Genomic DNA, 24,490 nt, shown 5'->3' with positions numbered 1-24,490 from the left:
TTAATGCTCATTTCTGACAGCTTCAGGATTGTCACAGGAAGTTTTTGTTATGAATTTAAGCCCAGCTGAAATGTAATATAAATTGTTTTCTGGACAATAGAAACTAGTTGCTAACAGTTATATTCTTTCTATTTACCAAACATTGTTTTAAGTATTTTTCTTAAAACACAGGTTTCTGACATTCAGATTAAAAATCTAACAAATAGTTAAAGCGTCAGATTTGGAAACTTTTTAGGTTGAAAGACTACTTAAACCTAAAGAGCTGAAACAAATCAAAGTCACATTAGGAACTGAGTTATACACAGTGATTTTTTACAAAGTGATTTAAAAATATGATATATATGAAGCTTTCTCTTATGTCATCTTTTTGCCATGGAGGGAGCTAAGCTTAGTGTGTGAGGGGTGGTAATGGAGATGGTGGTAGTGATGGTGGGTGATGGTGGAAGTGCTGGACAGTGGTGGTGTGGCTATTTGATTCTTTCTATGGTTAATAGTCCAGCGACTCATGATTACTTACTATAGGCCCAGGAACCCAGATGAAGTCATCAATACTCCCACATAAGACACCACAGTCCAGCTTGACAGGTGGGCAAAAGGAGAGAAAATGTAAAAATATAAACAACAGCAGTTGAATTGTGTAGGTTGTATTAGGTGCTCAAGGAGTCTGGGAAGGTTTTTGAGAAAAAGATCAGACTGAGCTGGTCTGGAAAGGGTGGGTCGAGAAGAAATAATGAGTGTACCGCAGTGCTAGGAAACACAATTTCTCTTTTCCAGGTAGTAGTTTCAAAAGAATATATATATTTTTTGATACTTGAAGGAGGTCATATAAAAAAAGTGAAAAGTAGAATTCTTTTCTCACCCTCATAGCCTCCTGGGCTTGAAGATGTCTCTGGTCCCAGCGAGTGGCTCTTCAGGGAGGAGGCAGAGACCACAGACATGTGAGGCGCTGCTGTGTCCCAGGCAGGGAGGACGGGGCTGGGGGCAGGCGGGAGCAGGCCCTCTGCCTCTGGGTGCACATGTGCTGCCCGGCATGGGCATGTGGAGGCAGGAGGCTGAGACTGCTGGAGACTTAACCACCTGGACGCAGTTCTTACCAACTGATACGAGTGGGTGTTTATACAGCTTGGCTCCCTCACCGCTAGGTTGAGGCAACCTTGTGGTGTGTGGTCTCCCCTGGCTTCCCCAGTTCTCCACTGGGCGTAAGCCCCAAATGTGCACAGTGCACTCTTAACAATGCACTCTTTATTGGCTCACTTCCCTATGGGATTACTGGGGCTCCCTTCACCTTTTAGATAAACCACCTGCCCTTGAATTCTTGTCTCAGGCTGTACTTCCGGGGAAACCCAGAGGCAACCACTGGGAATGCACGTGCTCTGTGCCATGGGCACCCTTTCAGGAAATCCTTCCCGTGGCTCGTGCACAGAGCAGGGTGAGCCGACCGTGGGGGTGCATGGCATGGTGCTGTGACGACTGACTGTCATTCTCAGAGGCCTACTCTTGCTTTCCATAGTAGCCAGTGCCTTCATAAACTGAGCAAACCACACATGGTTCACTTACCACCACTTGCAGATGCTCTAGCTAGAAAAATACTGTCTTAGTTTCCAAAAGAAAGAAACACCATTCCCACTTTTTCTTGTCAGCTTGGCCCCACGTGGGACCTTCATGCTGTCAATACTCCTCCTGTGTGAGTAGCCTTCAAAGGTTCCCAGTCCCATGATTGCCTCAAAGCAGGAATCATGGCATACGTTTCTGTGTGCGAAACACATATAACAGCTTGAGTTAAATGGACCCTAGACATATGGCATTGTTTTCTGCATTTTCTCACACATGGGCAGCTTCTCGCATTTCAAGTCAACTGAATATAAGAAGACTATAGGCAAATCTTCTTGGAGGATTGGCTCCTGGCAAATATATTTGGTTCATATGAATATTTGGGGTGGGATGGATGAAGAGGTCGGACACTTTCAAAGGCACAGTTCACAGGGCGGCCGCCCCAGGAGAGGCCAGGTGGGTGACTGGACTCACCTGCTATCAGGATGCTGGGCTTCAGCCCCTTCCTCCCATGCAGGTTGCAGCACAGGGCAAAGCACCGCCACAGGATCTGGGCTCGATGAGTAGGTGTTGACCAGCCTATTGCCTTTTTCTTGGGAGTGTTACTGACAGGGACCCATGAGTTGTACAGATGTCTGTCTTCCTGTGACCTGGATGGTCTGTATCCTATGTGTAAGCTTATGTCATTTGCTCAGGGGCCACCAGATAAAGTCCTTGGAAACAGCCCAGACTATCGAAGGGATCTATTCCCTATTGATGGGATTCTCTGTAGAAGTGGAGTGAGGCCCCATCACGTGTCTCAAGAGTTAAAGATGATATGAAACCAAACACCGGAATTCTACGTTCCCTAGGAGAGATCAAGTCTATTCACTTCTCAGAGGGCTGCCCGGGAAAGGCAGCGATGTGCCCATAGGACACCAGTTCTTTTCAGGAGATGGTCAACAGGGAAAGGCAGGAAGCAGGCTCATGAGGCATAGCTCCCCTGCACGGCTCACCTAGTCTTGTTAGGCCTCCCGAGCCACAGCCAGCTGTGCTGTCCTCATGACTGAAGTGGGCCCTCCCGAGTGTCAGGGTGTTGCCCACCCAGCTCACCCTGGGGCAACAGACTACTGGACCCACTTCAGCTGAAGATTATGTGTGGTCAGCAGAGTTGTGGGCTCAGGTTACTTCCAGGCTCGTTCTGCTGCTCCCCCTTCATGCCTGCGGTGTATTAAAACATGCATGGCAAAGGGTTTAGGGGGCCTTATTCATACACCCCTGCTACCTATGACATCTCTCCCAAGACAGGTGTCATCAGGCTGCAGTTTGGGTGTGAGTGGTGTGGGTGAGCTATCTACTATAGAAACCGGGCTGCTAAGCTGACCTTCACACTTCTGAGGGAGAAGGAGGGAGCTCTTCCAGTTGGTAAGAAAGTCCCCAGATTTCATGTACAGACATGTGAGCAATGAGCCCACGTAGCCCCATCTCTGTACCGGGGAGCGGGGGTCTTCTGTCTTTGCTCCTTCCCTGCTCCAGGCTGCGTGGACCCTGGGGGACCCTGTCAAGGCTGTGCTGCGAGGTAACAGTGACTGGAGCTTACTGAAATATTAACTTGAGGACAGGGGACCCAGCGTATTTTATCTCTCCAATCCCCCCCTTCCTCCCACCAGGTGGTTGTGGCCATAAACGGATGGTGCTGCAATAAAAAAGCCCCTACTGTGGAAAAGAAGGGAATGAACAAGGGAGAGGTTTCCTGGGCTGGAAACTTGTAAGATTTCCTAAGTGACAAAGGGTGAGGGTGGCCTTGTGAAAGGAGAAAACTTCACACATAATTAAAGGCAGCCTTAGGAAAAGCAACAACCCCAGGGAGGAAGTGCTGTGGGGTTTGCATGCCAGGCGGCTCTGATCTTTCTAGTTGTGTCTCAAAGTTTCCTTCCATCTTCATCTGTAGAGTGGCCTTTTTTTTTTAATTTATTTTTATTTTTTTTAATTCAGTGAGAGGAGAGAAGGCAGAGACAGACTCCCGCATGCACCCCTACCAGGATTCACACGCAAGCCTACTAGGGGGTGACGCTCTGCCCATCTGGGGCGTTGCTCCCTTGCTCAGCAACCAAGCCCTTCTTAGTGCCTGAGGCAGAGGCCTTGGAGCCATCCTCAGTATAGGGGCCAATTCGTTCCAATTGAGCCATGGCTGCAGGAGGAGAAGGGAGAGAGAGAATCGCCCAGGGCCGACTTAATTGTTTTGGTCACCTCACAGAGTTGGTGTGAGAATCAAAGAAGCCCAAGTAAGAGAAGAGGTGTACATACAGAATAGGTACATGCCAGGATGCTTTACGAAGTTCATGGTGCTTAGGCGGTTGAACTTCATTGCAGAGACGCCGAATCCGGGAGGAGAACCAGCCTCGCGCAGAGTCTGTCCACCCTCCCTTCGCGGTCCTGTCTGCCGCTGGCTGTCCCTGTCCGCCCCAGCGCTCCCACCTCACCTGGGCGGTGGGAGAGGCGCCGCCCGCCACTTGGTGGCCTGGCGCCGGCTGCAGTTGCGCGCGGCCGCCTCTAGATGGAACTTTCTCACCAACGCAAGGCCGGGCCGCTGCTGCCTTGGGCGGGGAGGCGAGGGCGCTCCCTCTCGCTGTCGCTTTGGCAGGTGCGGGTTGCCTGGGCAGTCACTCGCGGGGAGGGTCGCGGGACTGTGCACTTAGAGCCCGGCGGGTTTCCATTCGCTGGAGGCGAAGGGAATCCCGAGGTTTCCCTGCGACTCCGAGCTGGCGCGCGGGTCACCGAATCGGCTCAGTGACATGCCGGTCGCCGTGACCGCCCGCGCCCCCTTCTGCGCCCTGTCCGTAGTGGCACCCTCTTGGGTCCACCTCGAACTCTGGGAGCTCAGTGAAAGGTGTCCCCCACTCCCAGACCCACGGAGGCGAGGGTGGGGGAGACCGGACAAATGGCCGAAAAGCGGCGCGGCGTGAGGCAAACTTTGCAGGGAACCTGCTCGGACGACGGGCTCTATTTTGAGCATGCCCGAAAAGAAAAAGCGGGTGCGGGACACTTCCATCTACTCCGTGTTCTCCCCGAGGACCCCTTTGGAGCTAAGCTCCTGAGAGGGCATCCGGGCTCGCGCTCCCGCTTTCGTGCTCCTGTGTGTGGCCCTCAGGCCGCGCGTCCCCGGCGCGGGTCCCGGGTTCATCCTGCAGCCGGAGCCGCTCGGCTCCTTCCCAGTCAGACTCCTTCTCCCACCCGCCCCCGCCCCGCCACTCCTCCTCCCCGCCGGCTTCGGGTCCTCCCTGTTCTGTTGGGGGCGGAGCAGGTGGGGGGATATTAAAATCAGAACTGTTGACTTTCTGCTCCCCACGTCGCGGAGGGCTGAGGTGATGTAGCGCGGAGGGGAGTCCGCGGGGCGAGCGTCCCTCTCCCTGCCGCGCCGGGGCAGCTCGGGGGACGGCGGAATCCAGGGCCTCCCGCCCCTCGGGGTTCCTCCTCCCGCTTTCCGAGGCGGCTGGTTGGCGCGAAGCGATTGGCGACTCGGGGCGCGATCCCGGCCGCGGCTCCCCGCGCCGCACGGGGTGAATGGCCGCGGGTGGAGGATCGGGAGGCGCCGGGCGTAGACCAATCGCGACCGCCGGTGGGAGTATTTGTTATTCACATGGAAGAGACTCGGCGCGGGCCGGGCCAGACCAGCCCCCTCAGCCCCGAGACCAGCCACAAGTGCGGCCGCGGTGCTCGCCTCGCGCGGCGGCGGCGGCGCTGACATGGAGCTGCGGTGCCCCCGCTGGCTTCCTCACCGCGCCCTCTGCGGGGAGCAGGGTAAGACTCGCCGGGCGGCGGCACGAGGAAAACAGGAGAGCAAGTGCCGAACCACAGGGGGAAAAGCCCCCCATCCCAGCTCCCCAAACGCTGTGCAGGATAACAAGGAGACCCCCCCCCCCAATTCATCCCCCTTTCTGTTTTCTCCGCTGAGACCGCTCCGCGGAGGGCCAGCCAGGTGCACCGTTTCCTCGCGGACCACTCGAGTGATTGGCTTTTCCGGGGCACAGTCCCTGGCCTTGCGCACCCGGAGTCTGGGAGAGAACGGGCGGGCGGCGGTGACGGAATGGGGGGCGAGGGAGAGCCGGCACCAGGGGGCGAGGGGCTGGCCGGGCATTGGAGTTTGATTGGGTGTCTGTTGATTTTACGTTGCAAAGAACAAGGCAGCCTGCCACCCCTCTTGTCTTCCCATGATTACATTCCAACGAAAAGGTTCAGGAAAGAGGGAGGCTTAGCTCGGAACTCCCAAGGCTTGGAGATGTGACCCCCCAAAAAAGTTTAGCCGGTGAATGGGAGACTGAAGGGCGAGGAGAGGAGGCTGGCGCTCAGGGTGCTCTGCCCGCGCGTGCGGCGGCACGTTTCCCGGCGCCCTTCCCGGCTCGCCTGCCCCGGGCGACCTCCTGCCCCTGCGCCGGAGGAGCCGGACTTGTCCGCCGGGATGACGAGGTACCTCCGGTCTGCGACTCGAACGGGTGGGATTTCTGAAGTTAGAGGCTGGGGATGGGTCGGGGAACCCCGGTCTTCCTGAGTGTGGGGCTGGGTGATGGATGTCTCCCTGGGGTCTGGGGAAGGTGGGGGTCGCGGGAGGAGCCGGGAGGTTCGTGGGTTCCCGAGACTCCGCGTCCCCGCGCAGCGTACGCCTGCTTTGAGTTCGCGTTCTCCGAGTTAGCGCCGTGAAGCTGGGATTTCCGCGCCCCCCTTTTGTGGCTTTCGGGAAAACACTGGAGTTCCGTGTCTTGATGGGGGCGGGGAGAGGAGGAATGGTCTCGAGGATCCTGAGTTTAAGAAGCAAAAGGCAGACGCTCCCGGCAGCTCCGGCTAAGCGCCGGCGGCCAGCGGGGCCCGAGTCCCTGGCGGATGCGCACGGGGCGTGGGCGCTCGGGGCGTCCAGGTGCCGCGGGGCGGAGGCTGGATCCCCGGCGCGTCGGGGGACTGGGGGTGGCGCGGGAAGGGCCAGAGCCACCAGGTACTTCTCCCAAGGCCCTGAGCTCTACCAGGAGCCCGGGTTCAAGGGCCGGAGGAACTAAGAAGAAAAAAGAAGATGCGGCGGGGAGGAGGGCAGCGGGGGCGGGGTGAGGAACCGCGGGCTGAGAGGGAGGTAGAGGTAGAGAACCCTCTTAGCCTGCCAGGAGCCAGCCCATCTGCTCAGCCAAACAGCTCCGAAATCCCTGGAGCTTCGTACAGTTGGCGAAAATATAAGTCTCTCTCACACACACACACACGACGAAAATATAACACACACAGATCTTCTCCGTCTGTCTGACAGGCTCCCTTAATTCAAATGAAATGCAGAGGTACGTGCGAGTCACCCAACTGCGCAAGACGCTTCCTGAAATTGTTTTATTGGGGCCCCAAACTGCAGAGCCTGGGGTCAGAGGATGTCTGCACGCCCAGGATGGCGGGGGTGAAAATAAACCTGTCCCCCAGCTGCAGGAACCCAAACCTCTCGGTTCTCGAAGCGCTTCCCGCCCATGGTGGGGGAATGCCTGGTTTGCCATTTGGGGGTGATCCTTTCCCATAGACCTGACAGCGTGGGAGTCTCGCGAATACCCAAGAACATACTATGGTTTCCACCACTTACCCCGATTGAATACAAATCTGCCCTCGGACAGAGCTGGAAAATAGGGTTGGTGGTGGAAATGCTGACCAGAAAAATAATAAACGAGAGAGAAGCATTCCGATGATAGCTTGTATTTTGCTTGCAAGGAAAAAAAAAAAAAGGAAGAGAAAAAGAGCCACCAGCAGGTAGATCTTGGATAAACAGCTTATTGCACTTGACTGTAATTTCCATTTTCCGTTATGAAATTGTTTGTCAATAATTGCAAATGGCTACAGAAACCACTTTAGTTTACTTTGGTCACTTGCTTGTGAATAATGTCTTGAAAGATCTCTGTAGGAGACAACAAGCTGTGTAAAACTCATTGTCTGCTTCTTGAAAATATGTGGCTTGATAATTCTGAAGAGATAAGCCATATTCATCAGGGAAAATGAAGTAAGGTTTTAAAATGTAATTTTCTCATTTCAGAGTCAACTACAGGTTGTTCATGTCTAAGATTAAAAAAAAGGGAGTTCTTGCTTTTAAATCAGGGATGCGGGGAGAAACAGCTGAGGGGAGGCTCTCTAGGAGAGATTTACCCAGAACGAAGAAAAAGATGCTGAGAACAGGGGCTCTTGTGTTATTTAGGCTTGATTGGTTCTATTTGGTTTGTTAGCCAGTTCTGTTCTACCCTGCCCTCTTTGCAAACAATGACTACTTGACTAATTCTAAAAACATCTAAATCCAAGAAGAATAGATGAAAGCATCAACGAGTGCAGGAGAAAGTTCGAGGTCTGGAGAGATGTGCTCTTTTCAAAGTTGGCTGGCTAGGTTGGAACCGCTACAGGGCTTGTTTAATTGGTATTTATGCAGCAAACAACCAGCTGACACTCATGCTGGCAACGTCGCATGCCAGTCTTTGTGTAGAAACGTTCTATTGTCTTCAGGGCACGAGGCACAGAACACTGCATGCACACTCCTGGTAGCAATGATGTTTTTTCCTTCCAAGTTTCCTTCCCACCGTAGTTAGAATGCCCAACACAGAGAGGACCTTGCTTTAGTCTGGGGACTGGAGTTGCTCTAACCTAGTGTCTGAAAAAAAGATGCTGCTTGGGTTTATCTCTTACCTGGACTCACAGCAAAGACCTGGCAATGTATCCATGACTGTCAAATAGGCTGCTTTCCAAGGTTCAGGAAACTTACAGTTTCCTTGGTAGAACCTGGGCGGGTTCTACCAGATGTACACATGTAGTTTGCTCAGGAGAGACAGTCACTCCATGTTGTTCCAGGAGTGGGTGTGACAGAGAGCCAGTGGATCAGGTTGTTTCCATCCCAAGAGTGGGTTTTCTGTCTGCTAAGAATTTAGATTCCTCCCTAATGTATGTTTGTCCATCTGTCCTCCCTTCCTCCCTCCTTTCCTTTCCTTTCCTTTCCTTTCCTTTCCTTTCCTTTCCTTTCCTTTCCTTTCCTTTCCTTTCCTTTCCTTTCCTTTCCTTTCCTTTCCTTTCCTTTCCTTTCCTTTCCTTTCCCATCCCTTCCTTTCCCTTCCCTTCCCTTTCTTTCCCTTCCTTTCCCTTCCCTTCCCTTCCCTTCCCTTCCCTTCCCTTCCCTTCCCTTCCCTTCCCTTCCCTTCCCTTCTTCTCTCCTCCCTTCCTGCCTTTTTCCCTCCCTCCCTGCCTCTCTCCCTCCCTTCCTTTCTCCCTCTCTTCTTTCTTATTTATTTTTTTCTTGGCTCTGAGAAGAATTTTATTTGATTCTTATTTCTACTTGCTGCTTTGACAAGTTGTGACAAACTCACTCGCTAAGGACCTTGAGCCCAATGCATTCCTATCCCAGAACCCACCTTCTGTATTGTGGACATTATTGGAGTGATTTTGTGGGCACTGCTGAGAGGCTCCTGACTCATAATTGCAAACTTTGGCTTGTTACATTGTAACTCTTTACCATTATTAGACACATTTCTTTGGTAAAGAAATTAGGGACCTCCTGGAGTTTATCTTATAAGTGCAGCTGTTCCAGTTGGGGGGTGACATTAATGCATCTTCAGGTTTTGATACCTGTTAATGAATCTGTTCACGCCTCGGGGAAGGCCAGAGTACTACTGAGAAAGCCAGGTCTTAAGATCATGACTTTAGGACACATTAGCACTGAGGGAGTGGGGAGAGCCAGGTCTAGGGAGGAGGGAGCAGGTGGGCAGAAGTGTGAAGATGTAGCACAGGCCCAGAAAGTATATATGGAGTCATTGAGCACCTGTGTTGCCAATTTTATGCGTTTCTAGGCAAGTTTATGCCTAAAGATAGAAATCTGCTGGCTGTTTGTTGACTAACTTTTCCAGTGATAAATGATCCTTAGTGGTAGACACTCAGCGTTATATTCTGTATACAATTTAGGAAGGTTTCCTATTGTCCTCTTTTCACTACAGTAGAACATCTTGTCACCACTTCCTTCAGAATGGTCCTTGGATGCCCCGAGTGTCCATGGCCTCGGCTATCCAGGTCAGATAGTGCACTACCATTGACTTTCCCTCTTGTGTCCTTCTTTCCAGTTTCCCTTCGATTTCCTTTGATTTCTTGGACACATGACTTGTTAAGAGCTCAGTGGCCTTGAGTGTTATTGGAGAGTGGCTTTTTTAGGTCTTTTAAGCACAATCCACCTGTGACATATTTGATTACTAGGACTGATTGTTAAAAAACAACAACATTCATGCATGTTTTTAAAGTATGGGCATACTGCCGCAATATTTAATCATTCTCTTTCACAACTCTGGCAGGTGTGGCCAGAAATCATTCCTCAGTTTAGAAACAAAGGAATCGATCCCAGGTTAAGTGACTTCCCCAATAGTGAGTGTTGGGGGGGGGGGGTGAGTTTAGGATCAGGGACTTCTCAGGCCGCAGGTGCCACACTCACAGTCTATGTTATCAAATCAGGGTTAGCTCTGTATTCACTGTAGTGTCCTGAACCCAGAGGGCATGGACTAAAAGAAAGAATGGAGCTGCAGTTTTGCATTTGCATTCTGGCTCAAGATTATAGACACATTCATATTTCTGTTTTTAGGATCCTTGTATCCCAAATGGGGACCTTGATATCAACCTCAGAGGTATATTTGGTGAAGAAATGAAGTAACGTGTGTGAGGCTGTGGGCACACTGTGTACTGTAGGCATCCAATAAATGTTGGTTTTGCTCCCTTTCCTGCTTCTTAGGTGACACATACTATAAAAGTGCCTTCTCATTACTTTAAATATGGTCTTTCAATGCAATAGCTGTGTTATTGAAAAAAAAAAAACTTTGAAAATTGAATTCTACTAAGTCAGGTCGTATTTTAAATGCACAGGAGACTTAGCTATTTAAGGGAAATCTGTGGTGAATTCTTTGTAATGCACATCATCACTTTCTCTCTTTATCTGTTTGGTAAGTCGAGCTTCTTGTGTATCAGATTTTCTTACTGTGGGGCTCGCTTGTGCAGAGGCTCTGCCCTAGCCTTTCTCGCAGAGGGAGAAGAGTCACTCAGCCTGCAAAGAAAATCTGTTCTTGTGTTCATTTGGCAGTCTTGCTCTAGTGTTTGAGCATCGTCTCATATTCCTTTATTATTAAATAATAGAAGCTGAGACTGGGAAGCTGAAGACACCTTAGAGATCACATCACGTGGCCCAGTTCTCTCGTTTTTCTCAGATGAGGAAGTAGAAGTGCACAGAGGTAAAGTGTCAGGTTCCGTGTCGCCAGCCAGTGCCTGTCAGACGAGGGTCCGATTCCAGGCCTTCGTTGCCAGGCGAGGGCTCTGTCTGACCTCGCTTTGCCTCCTTTCGGTCCCAGGGCCATGAACACATGTTTCTGTACAGGAGATGGTCGATGAATACGATGCGTTTTCTAAAACAACTGAAAGGAGCTGCAAGTGTGGGCAGTTTACTGGGTTTGTGGTCTTGAGAGATGATGACACTGTTCAGCTGAACCGTTTCGTTAAAGAGCTGAAAGGAATCCAGCATAGGGTTGCTGTTTGGCCTTTTATGGGAAAATAATTATAGTTCTTGGCTAATGGTATTCCCTAGTAAGGATTTCACCATATCATGTCTTAAAAGCATGTGCCAGGTACAGTGACAGACCCTGATACATCATCCTACATGGTTTGGTGGCTTTGTTCCCCCTGGCATTAGGCTGGCCGGGAGACTTGACTTGAAGCAGAGGTGCCTGGAGAAACTGTGTTTGATATTCTCAACCTTTTGAGAGATTCAGAAGTCACATTACCCTGCCTTGGGGATGCCCCCCCCCCAATGCCCCTTCTCAATTAGGACATTATTTTTCTTACAGCATTAACCATCGAGGATATGCACATTTCTAGAAGGTTTCAGTGGAGGGGCAGGGTCTTTGTTCTCACGTGTGCTGTCCCAGCCAGTCTGTAGGACTGGGGGCTGTCTCAGAGGACAGGACCCACCTTGGGGCCTGAGGGTTTTGACTGCGGTGCTGCTTACTAGCTCAGGGCCTTGGCTATCCTCAACCTTTCTGAGCCCTTTTTTATTTATTCAAGCGCTAAGAATCCATGTATGAAAATCCAGTAGGATACTCTGTCAGGCACTTGAGACGGTATGAAGAAAGCATGTAGGAAACAAAAAGCAGCAGATTTCGGGGTCTGGCCCTTGAAGAGCTGTTCTTACTACTGGATTTTCAGGAAATAGTTGTTAGGGAGCCATGGAATCAAGTTCCAGTGTTGGGGGGCTGCTCCCCAGCAGATCCAGGCCAGCAAGACTGTTGATAGAAGTGCCAATGATAGATGATGTACCTGTACTTAGGATGGGCTGGGAGGGCGTGAACAGGAAGAGTTTTCAGGGCTAATAATGAAGCCTCCTCCAAGGTTGCAAAGCCGCTCTGTTGGGAAAACAGCCGTGTTAGGCTTGCTCGCTGATTTGCCTTTGCAAGCACTTTGCTTGATTGGTGCGTGAGCACGTGGAAGGGCCACGTGGGTGTAGCCTGTGTAAGGCTATGGGTGCTTGTGCTCAAGAGGGATTGGGATGGCAGATTGTAGATTGCCTGCTCGCCTGCCACTGTGAGGGGCCGTTTTTGCTGTTTGTTTGCCCGAGAAGCAGCTTTCCCCCACCTGTTTGCTCATCTGCTGTTGTAAGACTCTATGAAAAGGTAATGGCCCAATGCTTTCTGGTGCCACAGTTCCTCTACCGTCTGCCCGAATCCAATGTGGACCTGCCTGGCACTTGGCCACCGGCATTACAACCTCCTATGGCCTCAGAAATAGTGCAAGGCATCCTTCTCTCAGAGGTCAATTTCAGGAGTGCAGACCTCTTCCCTCCTTGAACTAGTCCATCAGCAAAGGCGAGGTTTGTACCAAACCCTAGAGGAAGGCCAGTTTGAAAGAAAAACTTTTATTTTAAATCAAGCACAGAACAGAACAGGAACTAGAGTTATTTGGCTCTGTAGCACAAAAAAATGTCATTATTTCTCTAAACTCATCAACTCTAACTAGGATGAGTTTAGATTAAAGCTCGTAAGAATTGCCTCAGAGCAAGATTAGGCAGTGTAAGATTATACAATGAAACTGAATTAATGAAGTTTCTTATAAACTTTCAAGTATATATATTTTCTCCTTAGAATTTAAAAGGGAAACTAAACGTCAGCTGGATTTTTTTTCCAGCTGTCAAAAAATCTATGATTTTGATAACAATGTCTCAGATTTTGGAAACATCCTCAATATTTCAACATTTTATTCATAGCTCTGATTTTAATTTTAAAGCAACAGAATTCAGTAAAAACCTCACCGATTGGGCAAACATGGACAGAGTCACTCAGCTTTAGTGGAAAATGAGTTGCAGACTTGATTTAGTCCTGGGAGCTCCTGTTTAGTGAGCACTTACCTGTGCCAGGTACTGTGCTTTCTGCCAGGCTCTCTCTCCCCTTCACAGGAGAGAAAACCACACTTTATTTAGAAAGGTTATGAGCCATTAGTTCTATGTGGCAGAGGAGAGAGATCAAGCAGAAATTCAAGTGAGTTGTCCAATAAATAATAAGCAGAATGAACCTCTTGTTTTCCAGTTAAGGGCATTCACCCACTAAACTAATGCTTGCCTCGCTGCTTGCTATTTATTCTCCAGCCTTTCCTTAACTTAAAGCTCTAAGTGGACCTATGAGATGCCGAAGAGACTAAAAATTATTGTAAACATGAATACATTGAAAAGAAACTCAGTTTTATTTCTCCCAGGACTGTACAGCAATGGAACTAGGTTAATGCCACATGAATAAGTAAGAATGATTTGTAATTAACAGATGGGCCGTTTTTTATGTTTGTCTATAATGAAAACCGTTGATTCTCTGAAGTGTTTTAAGTACTTGGGAGGCGGTGCCATGTAATGAGGAAAGACGGGTCTTTGGAGAAAAACAGAACTCCTTCCTTTTCCCCATGAAAATTCCTCTTTCATGTCATCGTTGATTCTGTGCTCTGTAGGAAAGGATATGCACAGGGTCAGCCCAGCCATGTCTCAAGTTCTGAATTAGCAGTTAGAGTTAATGACATTTTACTGTCTTATAGCCGGTCTTCCTTGTGAAGCTGTAAAACACAGTCCCACTTCTCTTGATGGGTGGTCAGCGTGATTTACGCTCCCTCCCTTAAATGGTTTTGTCAAGAAAGTCACGTTAACCTTCTAAGTGTTTCCTTTTGTGAAATGCCTGAGGTCAGGCTGTTGTTGAATCACAGATTTCCTGAAGGAGAAGCAGCTGCCACAGAATTGAGTATGAGAACGGTCAGGACTAAGTGTTTTGGGGCTAAGCACGTGCCAGGAGGCGGGAATGCTTGTCATAGGCCCAGCAGAACTGTCTCAGCAGAGTGGACCATTGGCTGTGTTGCTGAGTATCCTCCAGGTGTCTGCTCAGAAGTCCAGGGCAGTGGGCTATGACGAGCCCCCTGTTCTTATATGGAAGTGGAAAAGTGTAGATTTCTCAGAAGGCTCTTGGACATATGTTCAGTTGTCCTCTAGGGAGGCACCATCTTTTCTTTTGGGACAGGGAGGATGGAATGAAAATTTTATGAACTGGAAATTGATAAATGAATGGAAAATACAGGCAGATGTTGGTTGTCTAGGGCAGAGGAAAATTGTCAAAATTTCAGGTTTCAAATCTCTATGAATAAATAAAGTTAGAAATGAGCATTAGATGAACCATCCTGCCAGAATAAGTTGGTGCTGTTTATTCTCTTCATTGTGTGTGTTTCAAATGTCAGATTCCCTTATGTTAAGTCAGTTTTTTTTTTAAGACTATTCATTTCAGAGAGGATAGAGAGAGAGAGAGAAGGAGGGAGGAGCAGGAAGCATCAAATTCCATATGTGCCTTGACCAGGCAAGCCCAGGGTTTTGAATCGGTGACCTCAGCGTTCCAGACGGATGCTTTATCCACTGCGCCACCACAGGTCAGGCAAGTCAGTTCTTATTTTCACTTAAAGCTTCTCAAAAGACATTTGAAAATATCTCTTGGATTCCTTCAAGAGAAAAGGTCTTAGAATAAACTTTTTAAAAAATAATATAGATTTGCTTGTAGACATTAAAAAAATTTTTTTGTATTTTTCTGAAGTGAGAAGTGAGGAGGCAGAGAGACGGACTCCTGCAAGTGCCTGCCCAGGATCCACCCGGCATGCCCACTCAGGGATGATGCTCTGCTCATCTGGGGCGTTGCTCTGTTGCAACTGGAGCCATTCTAGCACCTGAGATGGAGGCCATGGAGCCATCCTAAGCGCCCAGGCCAACTTTGCTCCAATGGAGCCTTGGCTGCGGGAGAGGAAGAGAGAGATGGAGAGAGAAAGGAGAGGGGGAAGGTTGGAGAAGCAGATGGGTGCTTCTCCTGTGTGCCCTGGCTGGGAATCGAACCTGGGACTTCCATACACTGGGCCGACGCTCTACCACTGAGCCAACTGGCCAGGCCTTCTTATAGACATTTTCACTCTATTTCTAGTCTTGATGAAATAACTGTTTTCCCCACTGAGTCAGATAAAATTAGGAAGCTCTTCAGTTTATCTGCAGCCCTGATTTACTCCTACTGATTCTAGGATCAAGGAGTGTTTACTTCAGATCTGTAAACATACCCATTGCTTCTACCCTGACACATTTATAGGAAACTCTGACAATGATAACAGGAATATCTTAACATATAACCCTCCCTATGTATTCAATTTTTAAGTCTTTGTTTAGTTATCACGAACAATCAGATAATGTGTTTGAAAAAGCTGATATTCTATGTAAAATCTTTTCACAAGCAATGAAACTTACACAATTTGGGCTCCTTGGGTGGATTACTTCCTTTTGATTTCTTTTGTGATTGAATAATTACTTTTTCCCACTGGGAAGTCTGAGGCACCAAAAACTGTCATTAACAGATGACTGGCTTGTTGAATACATCACAGAAAATAACCTTCCATGACGATTTTGCGGACAAAATTTAAATACTAAATTCAGACTGCCATAAAACATAAAAAACAGATTTGAAAGGAAATAATGCTATCAATCACAGGGTTTTTACCTTCACAGAAATTAGATTTATTGAAATAAACTGGTAAATAATAATACTCGGTGCTTGGGAGAATCAACCTGGTTGCTGATACTTTTCTGTTTCCTTTGCTCCAAAAGTGTCATCAATCTCTCTGTTTAGATGCAGTGCAACCAGGTGTTCAGAATCACAGGGGGACAAAAAGAATTAGCTTCTTGCTGAATAGGGGAAATTAAGCAAAAAAGAATAGAAAGAAAGAAAGAAAGAAAGAAAAAAGGTTGGGGTGAACAGGGCTTAGACATATGAAAAATGTAGACCCATTGGACTGAACCCTTTTCTCCCTCCTCCTGCCCCCAGGAATAATTCTGCTGCAGGGCTGACTTCAAGGACATGAATTGTTGACCTCATTCCAACATCAGAACCTCAGCTATTACTCTAAATTTTTGCACCATTCCAGCCAAGTTGACTCTATACGGAAATAAAATTGAACCTTAGGGGTCTGATGGAAATTCACTGTGACATTCAAATCAAGAAAACTTGCTGAAACCCACAGAGCCTTTTCCCCATGGGCCCTGATGGTAGCCTCCAGCAGGTGCAGCCTCAGGTGGTCCCCCTTCTTCTGCGGCAAGAATAAACTTCGGGTCTTGGATTGTGGCACTACCCGTGGAGAAAATGGTATGCGAGGGAAAGCGATCAGCCTCTTGCCCTTGTTTCTTCCTTCTGACCGCCAAGTTCTACTGGATCCTGACCATGATGCAAAGGACTCACAGCCAGGAGTACGCCCATTCCATCCGAGTGGATGGGGACATCATTTTGGGGGGTCTCTTCCCTGTCCACGCAAAGGGAGAGAGAGGGGTGCCTTGTGGGGAGCTGAAGAAGGAAAAGGGGATCCACAGACTGGAGGCGATGCTTTATGCCATCGACCAGATTAACAAGGACCCTGACCTCCTCTCCAATATCACACTGGGTGTCCGGATCCTGGACACGTGCTCCCGGGACACCTACGCTCTGGAGCAGTCGCTAACGTTTGTGCAGGCGTTGATTGAGAAAGACGCTTCTGATGTGAAGTGTGCTAATGGAGACCCGCCCATTTTCACCAAGCCTGACAAGATTTCTGGAGTCATAGGTGCTGCGGCCAGCTCTGTGTCCATCATGGTGGCTAACATTTTAAGACTTTTTAAGGTAAGTATAGGCATTATCTTCCTGAGCATTGTAAAAGGATCGTAAGTTGTTCTGACTTCAAAAGCAGGTTTAAGGAGAAAGCGAAGATAGTGAAGATGCCCATAGACCCTCCCAGGGTCAGCAGGTTTTTGAGATTGAGGTTTCTGCGGCCAGGTTTCTACGTGTTTATTTAGTTCTGTTATTTACAATTAATTGGGATGGTTTTTTATTCCTGAGCAAAAAGAAAGAGGATTATTTCTGTGACGTGTCGAGTCCTCAACATCTTGGAATAGCCTCTTTATTAAATAGCTCATGTTAAATCAAAGCAAATATTTGTGAAATGGATGCTTCGCACATTTATCATAGGAGACATTTCTATGGTGTTTGAGGTGTAAGATAATCTGCTTGATGAAACTTCTCTAAAGTGGGATGCTCTATTATGACAAAAGTTCCTGTGTGAAGAAACAGTATTTATTATTAATGTGTAGATGGGAGTGACACTCTGGGTTATGGCCATAAAATTGTCAGATTTATTATCGCTACAATAGAGCAGAACCTCATTAATTTGGACTGCTCTGATGCAGACTTGGAATAATTATCTATAATTCATCTGGAGTTAAAAGTTCAAATTTACCAGGATAATTCAAGACTTTTTGACTTAGATTTCTATTCAGATGATCTAGTACCTATAAATTACATTTACATATTGAATAAAATTGGCAAAATAAAATGTATGTAATAACATTTTGAAAATAAAAGTGCCATAAAAATAATTATTGTAGCTTATCATCTTTCATTAACTTTCTCATTTTATTTGTTGATATCCATTACATACTCTTTTGTAGTGACATTTTATGGTGACAATTTTTTTAATTGAAAATACCTTGACTCTGCTTTCTTACTCAGTGGGACATGCCTTTTCCAACTTATTCTGAACTATGTAGGCTTTGTTTTGTGTCTAGAAAATGTTCTTGTGCATCTTAGATTTAAAAATATTAAAACAGCATGGAGAAATTGGATAAGTGACAGATCTAGTGACAAAAATGAACAAAGTGATGGAGAACTTAACTTTGCAATGGTGATAAAAGGAATTGAATCAAAGGCTTTCTGGTTTGTAAGATATCTCGGAGAACTGTCTAGCTGGTTCATGTCATATGCTATAGTCCTCTCTGTAACACCCCTCCCCCTTCCCCAAGTGACTACCCAGCTTCTGTAAAAATTCCTTGAGTTTAGCGAAGAGAATGCTAAGAGGCAGCTTAGTGACTATTTTCAAACTGATGAAATGTTCTCAAATGAGGATGCCGCTGAGCAGAAGCAGCTCTGTGTCTAAGGAGTGCTGAAGAGGCACAAGCATGCTTTAGGTAGGGAATTCCAGACACATTTGAGCAGGATGTCCGGCTGAGCCCAGAGCAGTGAGAAGGATGCAGATTAAAACAGGCAGTCAGGGGTTCTCTAATTCTTCATCTCTGGAGACTTTCAAAGGAAACTAGCAAGTTGTTAATAACTGATTTTGGGCTTAGCTGACCCCTTGCCTGGAGGCAAGATGCAGAACTAGTATTTTACAGGGTTCACCCACATCCCAGGAGCTAGGATTTATCCCAGCAAGCCCAGTTCTGAGCCACGTGGCATTTTCTGCTGGGTTGATGTCCAGCTCCATTGTAATTCTCTTCTCCTCTCTGATTTGATCTCCTTCCCTGCCTTCTCCAAAGCATCTCTTTCTGTTCTTAGCAACTGTGGCCCAACGACACCCACTTTTAGAGAAGAGGAAAACCTCTAGGAAGAGCTCCCTTCCTCTGTTACTCTTCCCTTATACACTAATTCTGGTCCCCATCTACCCCACCATGATCACTCTGAATCCTGTCTCCTTCCTGTGATCTGGTGCCACATTTGACAAGGATTTGAGCAGGGGGGGTGGAAGTGATCAGTGCTTATTTGAGATTCTGAGGGCCTGATTACATTAACTGTGCCAGAGTCAGCTTATCTGGAAAAATGGGGGTATTAACATTGTGTTAGGTTGTTGGATGACCTTAATGAGAAAAGGCAGATGAAAGATGCCACCAGGAGCTGGTCACATCCTTTGCCTTTTTGGACTGCCAAAGGGAACCTGGAAACCTCCTTGGGTTTCCACTAAAGAGTGGATTTGGTTTTTATGGAGTCTGGTCTAGTTTCTTTCTTCTCTGTCCTTCCCTTATGGACTGGCCAATTCTCTCTCTACTCTTCTGGGTAATTCTGGAGGGACCTTATCTAACCAGGTGGGAGAATTGCCATTGACTCTTTATCTGGAGTTCAATGCTCCAGGCCAATTCCTGACACATCGGTCAGCATGTAAAGGAGCTGCTCTTGCCACCACTGACCAAAGCACAGAGAGTGAGTGATTTTCAGCCTGGAGGGGTTGTTGGTTATGGTAAATGTCATTAACTAAGATCAGTACCCTTGCATGGAGTGGGCATTTAACTTATAGAAGTGAATGTATTTATTCATTAAATTACTAGGACTTGGAAAATGGGTGTCTTTCAAAAGTAAGGGTGAGTATGTGTGTGTGTGTGTGTGTGTGTGTGTGTGTGTGTGTGTGTGTGTGTGTATATTTTCTCAGCCTCTCCTGCCACTCAGCCTGGACCCACATGAATGCGAATCTATAATTACAGCTCATTGTTGTGCTACTTTAATTTCCTTTGATGGTTGATATGAGACCTCTAGATAGCACTTCACAATAATATTAATTATGAAATGATGATCGTCCTCAGAATTAGAAAATCTTTCCATTTCTGTACGACTACATCCTTTTTAAACACATGTAGCCTATGACTGACAAGAAATATTAGAAGAGTTATTCAAGTTATAATAAACAAATTGACACATTGGGATTATTTTATAGCTCTGTTTCAAAAAATAGTAATCTGATTAAGCCAAATGCTATGACTTGAGTGAAGTCAACATTTGGGACAGTTTTATGAAGGTTGGGATCCTCCAGGGCAGCACCAGACCCACAGAATCTGAAAAGATGCATGGATATCAATAAATTGCCCCAGGGATGGTGTGTGTTGGTGTATCTGAACTACCTCAGGCTTTCTTTTTTTTAAAACAAAATTTACTGGGGTAACATTGGTTCACAAAACTATACAGGTTTCAAGTGTACAACTCAACAAAACATCATCTGCACACCGCATCATGTACCCATTGCCCCAAAGCAAAGTCTCTTTCTGTCCCCAGGTCCCTCCCTTTGACCACCTCCACCTAGCCCCACCCCCCTTTCCCTCTGGTTGTCGACACACTGTTGTCTGTGTCTATGAGTTATGTACATACTTATACTTTTTGGCTAATCCCTTCACCTTCTTTCATCCAGTACTCCAATTCTCCCCTCTGACAGCTGTCAGTCTGTTCCATGTCTCCATGACTGTTTCTAGTTTGTTCATCAGTTTATTTTGTTCATTAGACTGCAGGTATAAATGAGATCATATGCTGCTATTTGCCTTTCTCTGCCTGGCCTATTTCACTTAGCATAATAATCTCCAGGTCCATCCATGCTGTTGCAAAAGGTAAGATTTCCTTCTTTTTTATGGCTACATAGTATTCCACTGTGTAAATGTACCACAGCTTTTTTATGTACTCACCTACTGACGGACACTTGGGCTGTTTCCACATCTTGGCTATTGTAACTAACACTGTAGTAAACAGAGGGGTCCATATAGTCTTTTGAATCAGTGTTTCAGGTTTCTTAGGAATATATTCCCAGAAGTGAGATTACTGGGTCAAATTTTTTATTGTTTGAGGAAAGTCCATACTGTTTCCTATGGTGGCTGCACCAGTCTCTATTCCCACCAGCAGTGCACAAGGTTTCCCCTTTCTCCATAACCTTGCCAACACTTGTTGTTTATTGACTTATTGATGATAGCCATTCTGACATGTGTGTGGTGATATCTTTTTGTGGTTTAAATTTGCATCTCTCTGACGATTAGTGACATTGAGCATTTTTTTCATATGTCTATTGACCATCTGTATGTGCTCTTTGGAGAAATGTCTATTCAGGTCCTTTACAGATTATTTAATTGGATTGTTAGTCTTCCTGGTTTTGAGTTGTATAAATTCTACATATATTTTGGAAATTAACCTCTCATCAGATATACCATTGGCAAATATGTTCTCCCATTCAGTGGGTTCTCTTTCATTTTGTTGAAGATTTCCTTTGTTTTGCAAAAGCTTTTTAGTTTAATGTAGTGCCATTTGTTTATTTTTTCCTTTTCAAAAATGATCTCAGGCTTTTCAAATGACAAGACTCAGTGAGTGAGTGTATGCCTTCCCTAGTAACCATTTTAATGATTGAAGTGTCTCATATTTCTCAGGTGAGTTGGGAGTGAAAACAAATTTGAGTATTACAGAACAATACTTTAATGAACTAAGCTTTTTAGAAGCACTACTGTGTCTTAAAATACACACACACACATGCACACACACACTCTTCATATAGGGGTTAATATAGGGGTAGGACGGTCACCTATTGCTTAACCCTATAACAAATGAATGATTTTAGATAATGGCACTATCAATTATGATAATGTGACATGTAGTGCTCCATCCTACATAAAGTTGTAAATGCCAGCGTGGTGGCCCCTGTATTGCAGAGAGACTGAAGAAAAAAATGGTCCAGCTCTTGGAGATGTGCAGTTTGTAAAGAACTAAAAAACAACGAGAGGGCCTTTTGGAAATGTTGACTGGGAAGGCCAGGATTTAAATTTGTTTTATGAAGCAGTTTCAAGGAATTTGTATGTGTTTCATAAGGAGCTTGGAGGGTTGTTGTTGTTTTTTTTTTTTTTCCATTTTCTAGAACCTTTTAACCCCTCTCCTTTAAATGAAAGCAAATCTGTTCCTCAGAACACTAATATTACTTTGAGAAAAGATTGGACGTTCTACGTTAAAAATAGCACATTGATGGTTGGAGGTATTGCACATTAATGTCCACATAGTGTATCAGGCTTATAAAAGGACAGTGTCCGATACAATTTCTCTCTGTCATGTTTTGCTAGATAACTACCCAGAGATTTATTTTTCTTCTCTTGCAGATAGGGGTTATACCATCTGTAATGTATACTTCCCAAAGTAGTCAAATGAGACTTTTAAATAGAAATCCACCTGTGGGTGGGCTAGATAATTTCTTCCCATGTGGAAATGTCTGAGTTATAACTGGCTAAAATTGACCTTCATGTAAGTGAATGAAGCGCAGTGAGGCATCCCATTACCCTGGAAGCCTTTGCCTACCTGGCTATCTTTACACAGATATATTTTCTTCCAAGAGACTCCACTCATTGTAGCAAACCACTTCTACAAAGAAATTGTTTTGTAAGTTGTTTATTACATACAATGAACTTCACTGTAAACTCTGAAAAGGTACATCAGCCATATGAAAAGGTACATCAGCCATATCCAGGCTCATCTAGTTAGAGGGACGGATAAATGAACCCAGTCAATGAACTCAGCAGGAGATAACATTTAATATTAAATCTTATTTGATGGAAAATAGATACATGGAAAATTGAAAGATAGATTCCTTCAGTCAATTCTTTGCTACTGTAGCAAGCTCTAATTTAACTTTGTAAAGCAGACTTGGTATAGGCACTCCCCTTCTTAGAACTCGAATCATGGCTGCCTTTACCTCTAGAATGAAGGTCCATCTCTACTTTGGGAAGTCTTTTCTCACTTCTCTTGACAGATTAAATTTCTTGATTAATGTAACAAGACTCCAGGAGGGCAGGATGATATCCATGCTGTCCTTGAGGACATGTATATCTTGTTTGTTGTTTATTTCCAGTGCACTTAGCATGGACCTGTCTAGGAACCCAATAAATGTTTACTGAATGAATGAATGAACCATGTCTCTCTGTTCCTCTATCTCTATCCCTTCTCTCATCCCAATCCCAAATATTGAACATAATAGGTGTTGTATAGGTAGGGCAGAAATGGAATTTTGGGTATGTTTCATATCCTCTGAGAAAAAGGAACAGGAGAGAGGAGAAGGGGAAAAAAGAAAGAGATATGGTTTATTTTGGAAGTTCCCATCTTCTTGTGTTTCTTCAATTTTTTTTAAACCAATTCACATTTTCTCTAAACAGATTTTTAAAATTAAAAATTAAATAACTAGAAGACATGAGTACATTTTCATTTTGGAGAGTTTAAGCAATGAATAAGTAAATAGTGTAAAATGGAAGAAACCACATCCAAACACCCACATCTGTTAATAAAATTACATACACATACACACACACATACGCACAATTTTATTAATAATGAGCCTTATGCCTTTCTTTTAATGTGATAATATATCTGGGAGAGACTTTTTTATTTATTTATTTAAATTTTAAATTTTTTTTTTCTGAAGCTGGAAACAGGGAGAGACAGTCAGACAGACTCCCGCATGCGCCTGACCGGGATCCACCCGGCACGCCCACCAGGGGCGATGCTCTGCCTACCAGGGGGTGATGCTCTGCCCCTCCGGGGCGTCGCTCTGTTGCGACCAGAGCCACTCTAGCGCCTGGGGCAGAGGGCAAGGAGCCATCCCCAGCGCCCGGGCCATCTTTGCTCCAATGGAGCCCGGGCTGTGGGAGGGGAAGAGAGAGACAGAGAGGAAGGAGGGGGGTGGAGAAGCAAATGGGCGCTTCTCCTATGTGCCCTGGCTGGGAATCGAACCAGGGTCCCCCACACGCCAGGCCGACGCTCTACCGCTGAGCCAACCGACCAGGGCCTGGGAGAGACTTTTTGGTTAACATAGATCTGCCTCAGTAATTCTCAACCCTGGAGGTACATTAACATCATGTGGATAGTTAAAAAAAAAACAGGGATGCCCAAATCCTATCCAAGATGAAGGAAATTGGGGTAGCATTGACATTGGTATATTTTAAATAATCACCAGGTGATTCTGATATTTATTCAGGATTGAGAACTATAAAACTTAATTTTTTAACAGCTGCTTGGTTTTAATTATATGAACAGATCTTAATTTAGTGAATAAATCCCTTACTGAGAGGTTACTTCCCTTTTATTTCTTAAGATCATTTATCATTTGAAAAAAAGTTGAAACAATGCTAGAGGCTCATTTAAGCAATATTAGCTCCAGTGTGAATATTGGTATCATAGAGCCCCTTCTTTGGCCAGCCAAGGGGCCTTGCCACAAGGCTGACTCTCATGACACAGGCACACCTCCCACACTGTGGCTCTTCATGAGATGTGAGCATTGGAATCAGTGTAGCGATCGTAGGCTCAGACCGGTGAGGTACATTGTGCCTCTCGCTGGGTAGAGCAGTAGCAGATTTTTAACTTGGTGAAATTTAATGGAATCTTTCTTATTTTTCTTTTCCCTCGAAAGGTCTGAAACCCCACAGTGAATACTGAAGACATCACAAGAGCTTACCTAGTCTTAAGTGCCTATCTTTTGGGTGTTACAAATAGTGAGGTTGGTTTGAAAGTAGTGAGGAGTCTGTCCAAGAGAATGGCTTGTGAATGGATGCTACGCATGTTTTAAAAAGTTGCCTGAGGTAGAGCCACTCCGGCCTGGCGTGCAGGAGTCCTGGGTTCGATTCCTGGCCAGGGCACACAGGAGAAGCACCCATTTGCTTCTCCACCCCTCCCCCTCTCCTTCCTCTCTGTCTCTCTCTTTCCCTCCCGCAGCCAAGGCTAAATTGGAGCAAAGTTTGCCCGGGTGCTGAGGATGGCTCTGTGGCCTCTGCCTCAGGCGCTAGAATGGCTCTGGTTGCAACAGAGCAGTGCCCCAGATGGGCAGAGCA

General features: G+C 46.2%; 1 protein-coding gene across 1 annotated transcript in view; it reads left to right on the top strand.

The window, feature by feature from the left end:
- Positions 1-5,196: 5,196 nt before the first annotated feature.
- The window catches only part of GRM8 (glutamate metabotropic receptor 8), an 822,068-nt gene continuing 802,774 nt past the window's right edge, over positions 5,197-24,490 (top strand). Inside the window, exons 1-2 of the mRNA XM_066362590.1 lie at positions 5,197-5,331; positions 15,915-16,739. Of these exons, the coding sequence (XP_066218687.1) occupies positions 16,230-16,739 (510 nt within the window). The 5' untranslated portion in view covers positions 5,197-5,331; positions 15,915-16,229. The remainder of the gene's footprint in view (positions 5,332-15,914; positions 16,740-24,490) is intronic.

Source organism: Saccopteryx leptura, chromosome 2, assembly GCF_036850995.1.
Source record: "Saccopteryx leptura isolate mSacLep1 chromosome 2, mSacLep1_pri_phased_curated, whole genome shotgun sequence".
Taxonomy (NCBI): Eukaryota; Metazoa; Chordata; class Mammalia; order Chiroptera; family Emballonuridae; genus Saccopteryx; species Saccopteryx leptura.
This window is presented reverse-complemented; position numbering and strand designations above follow the sequence as displayed.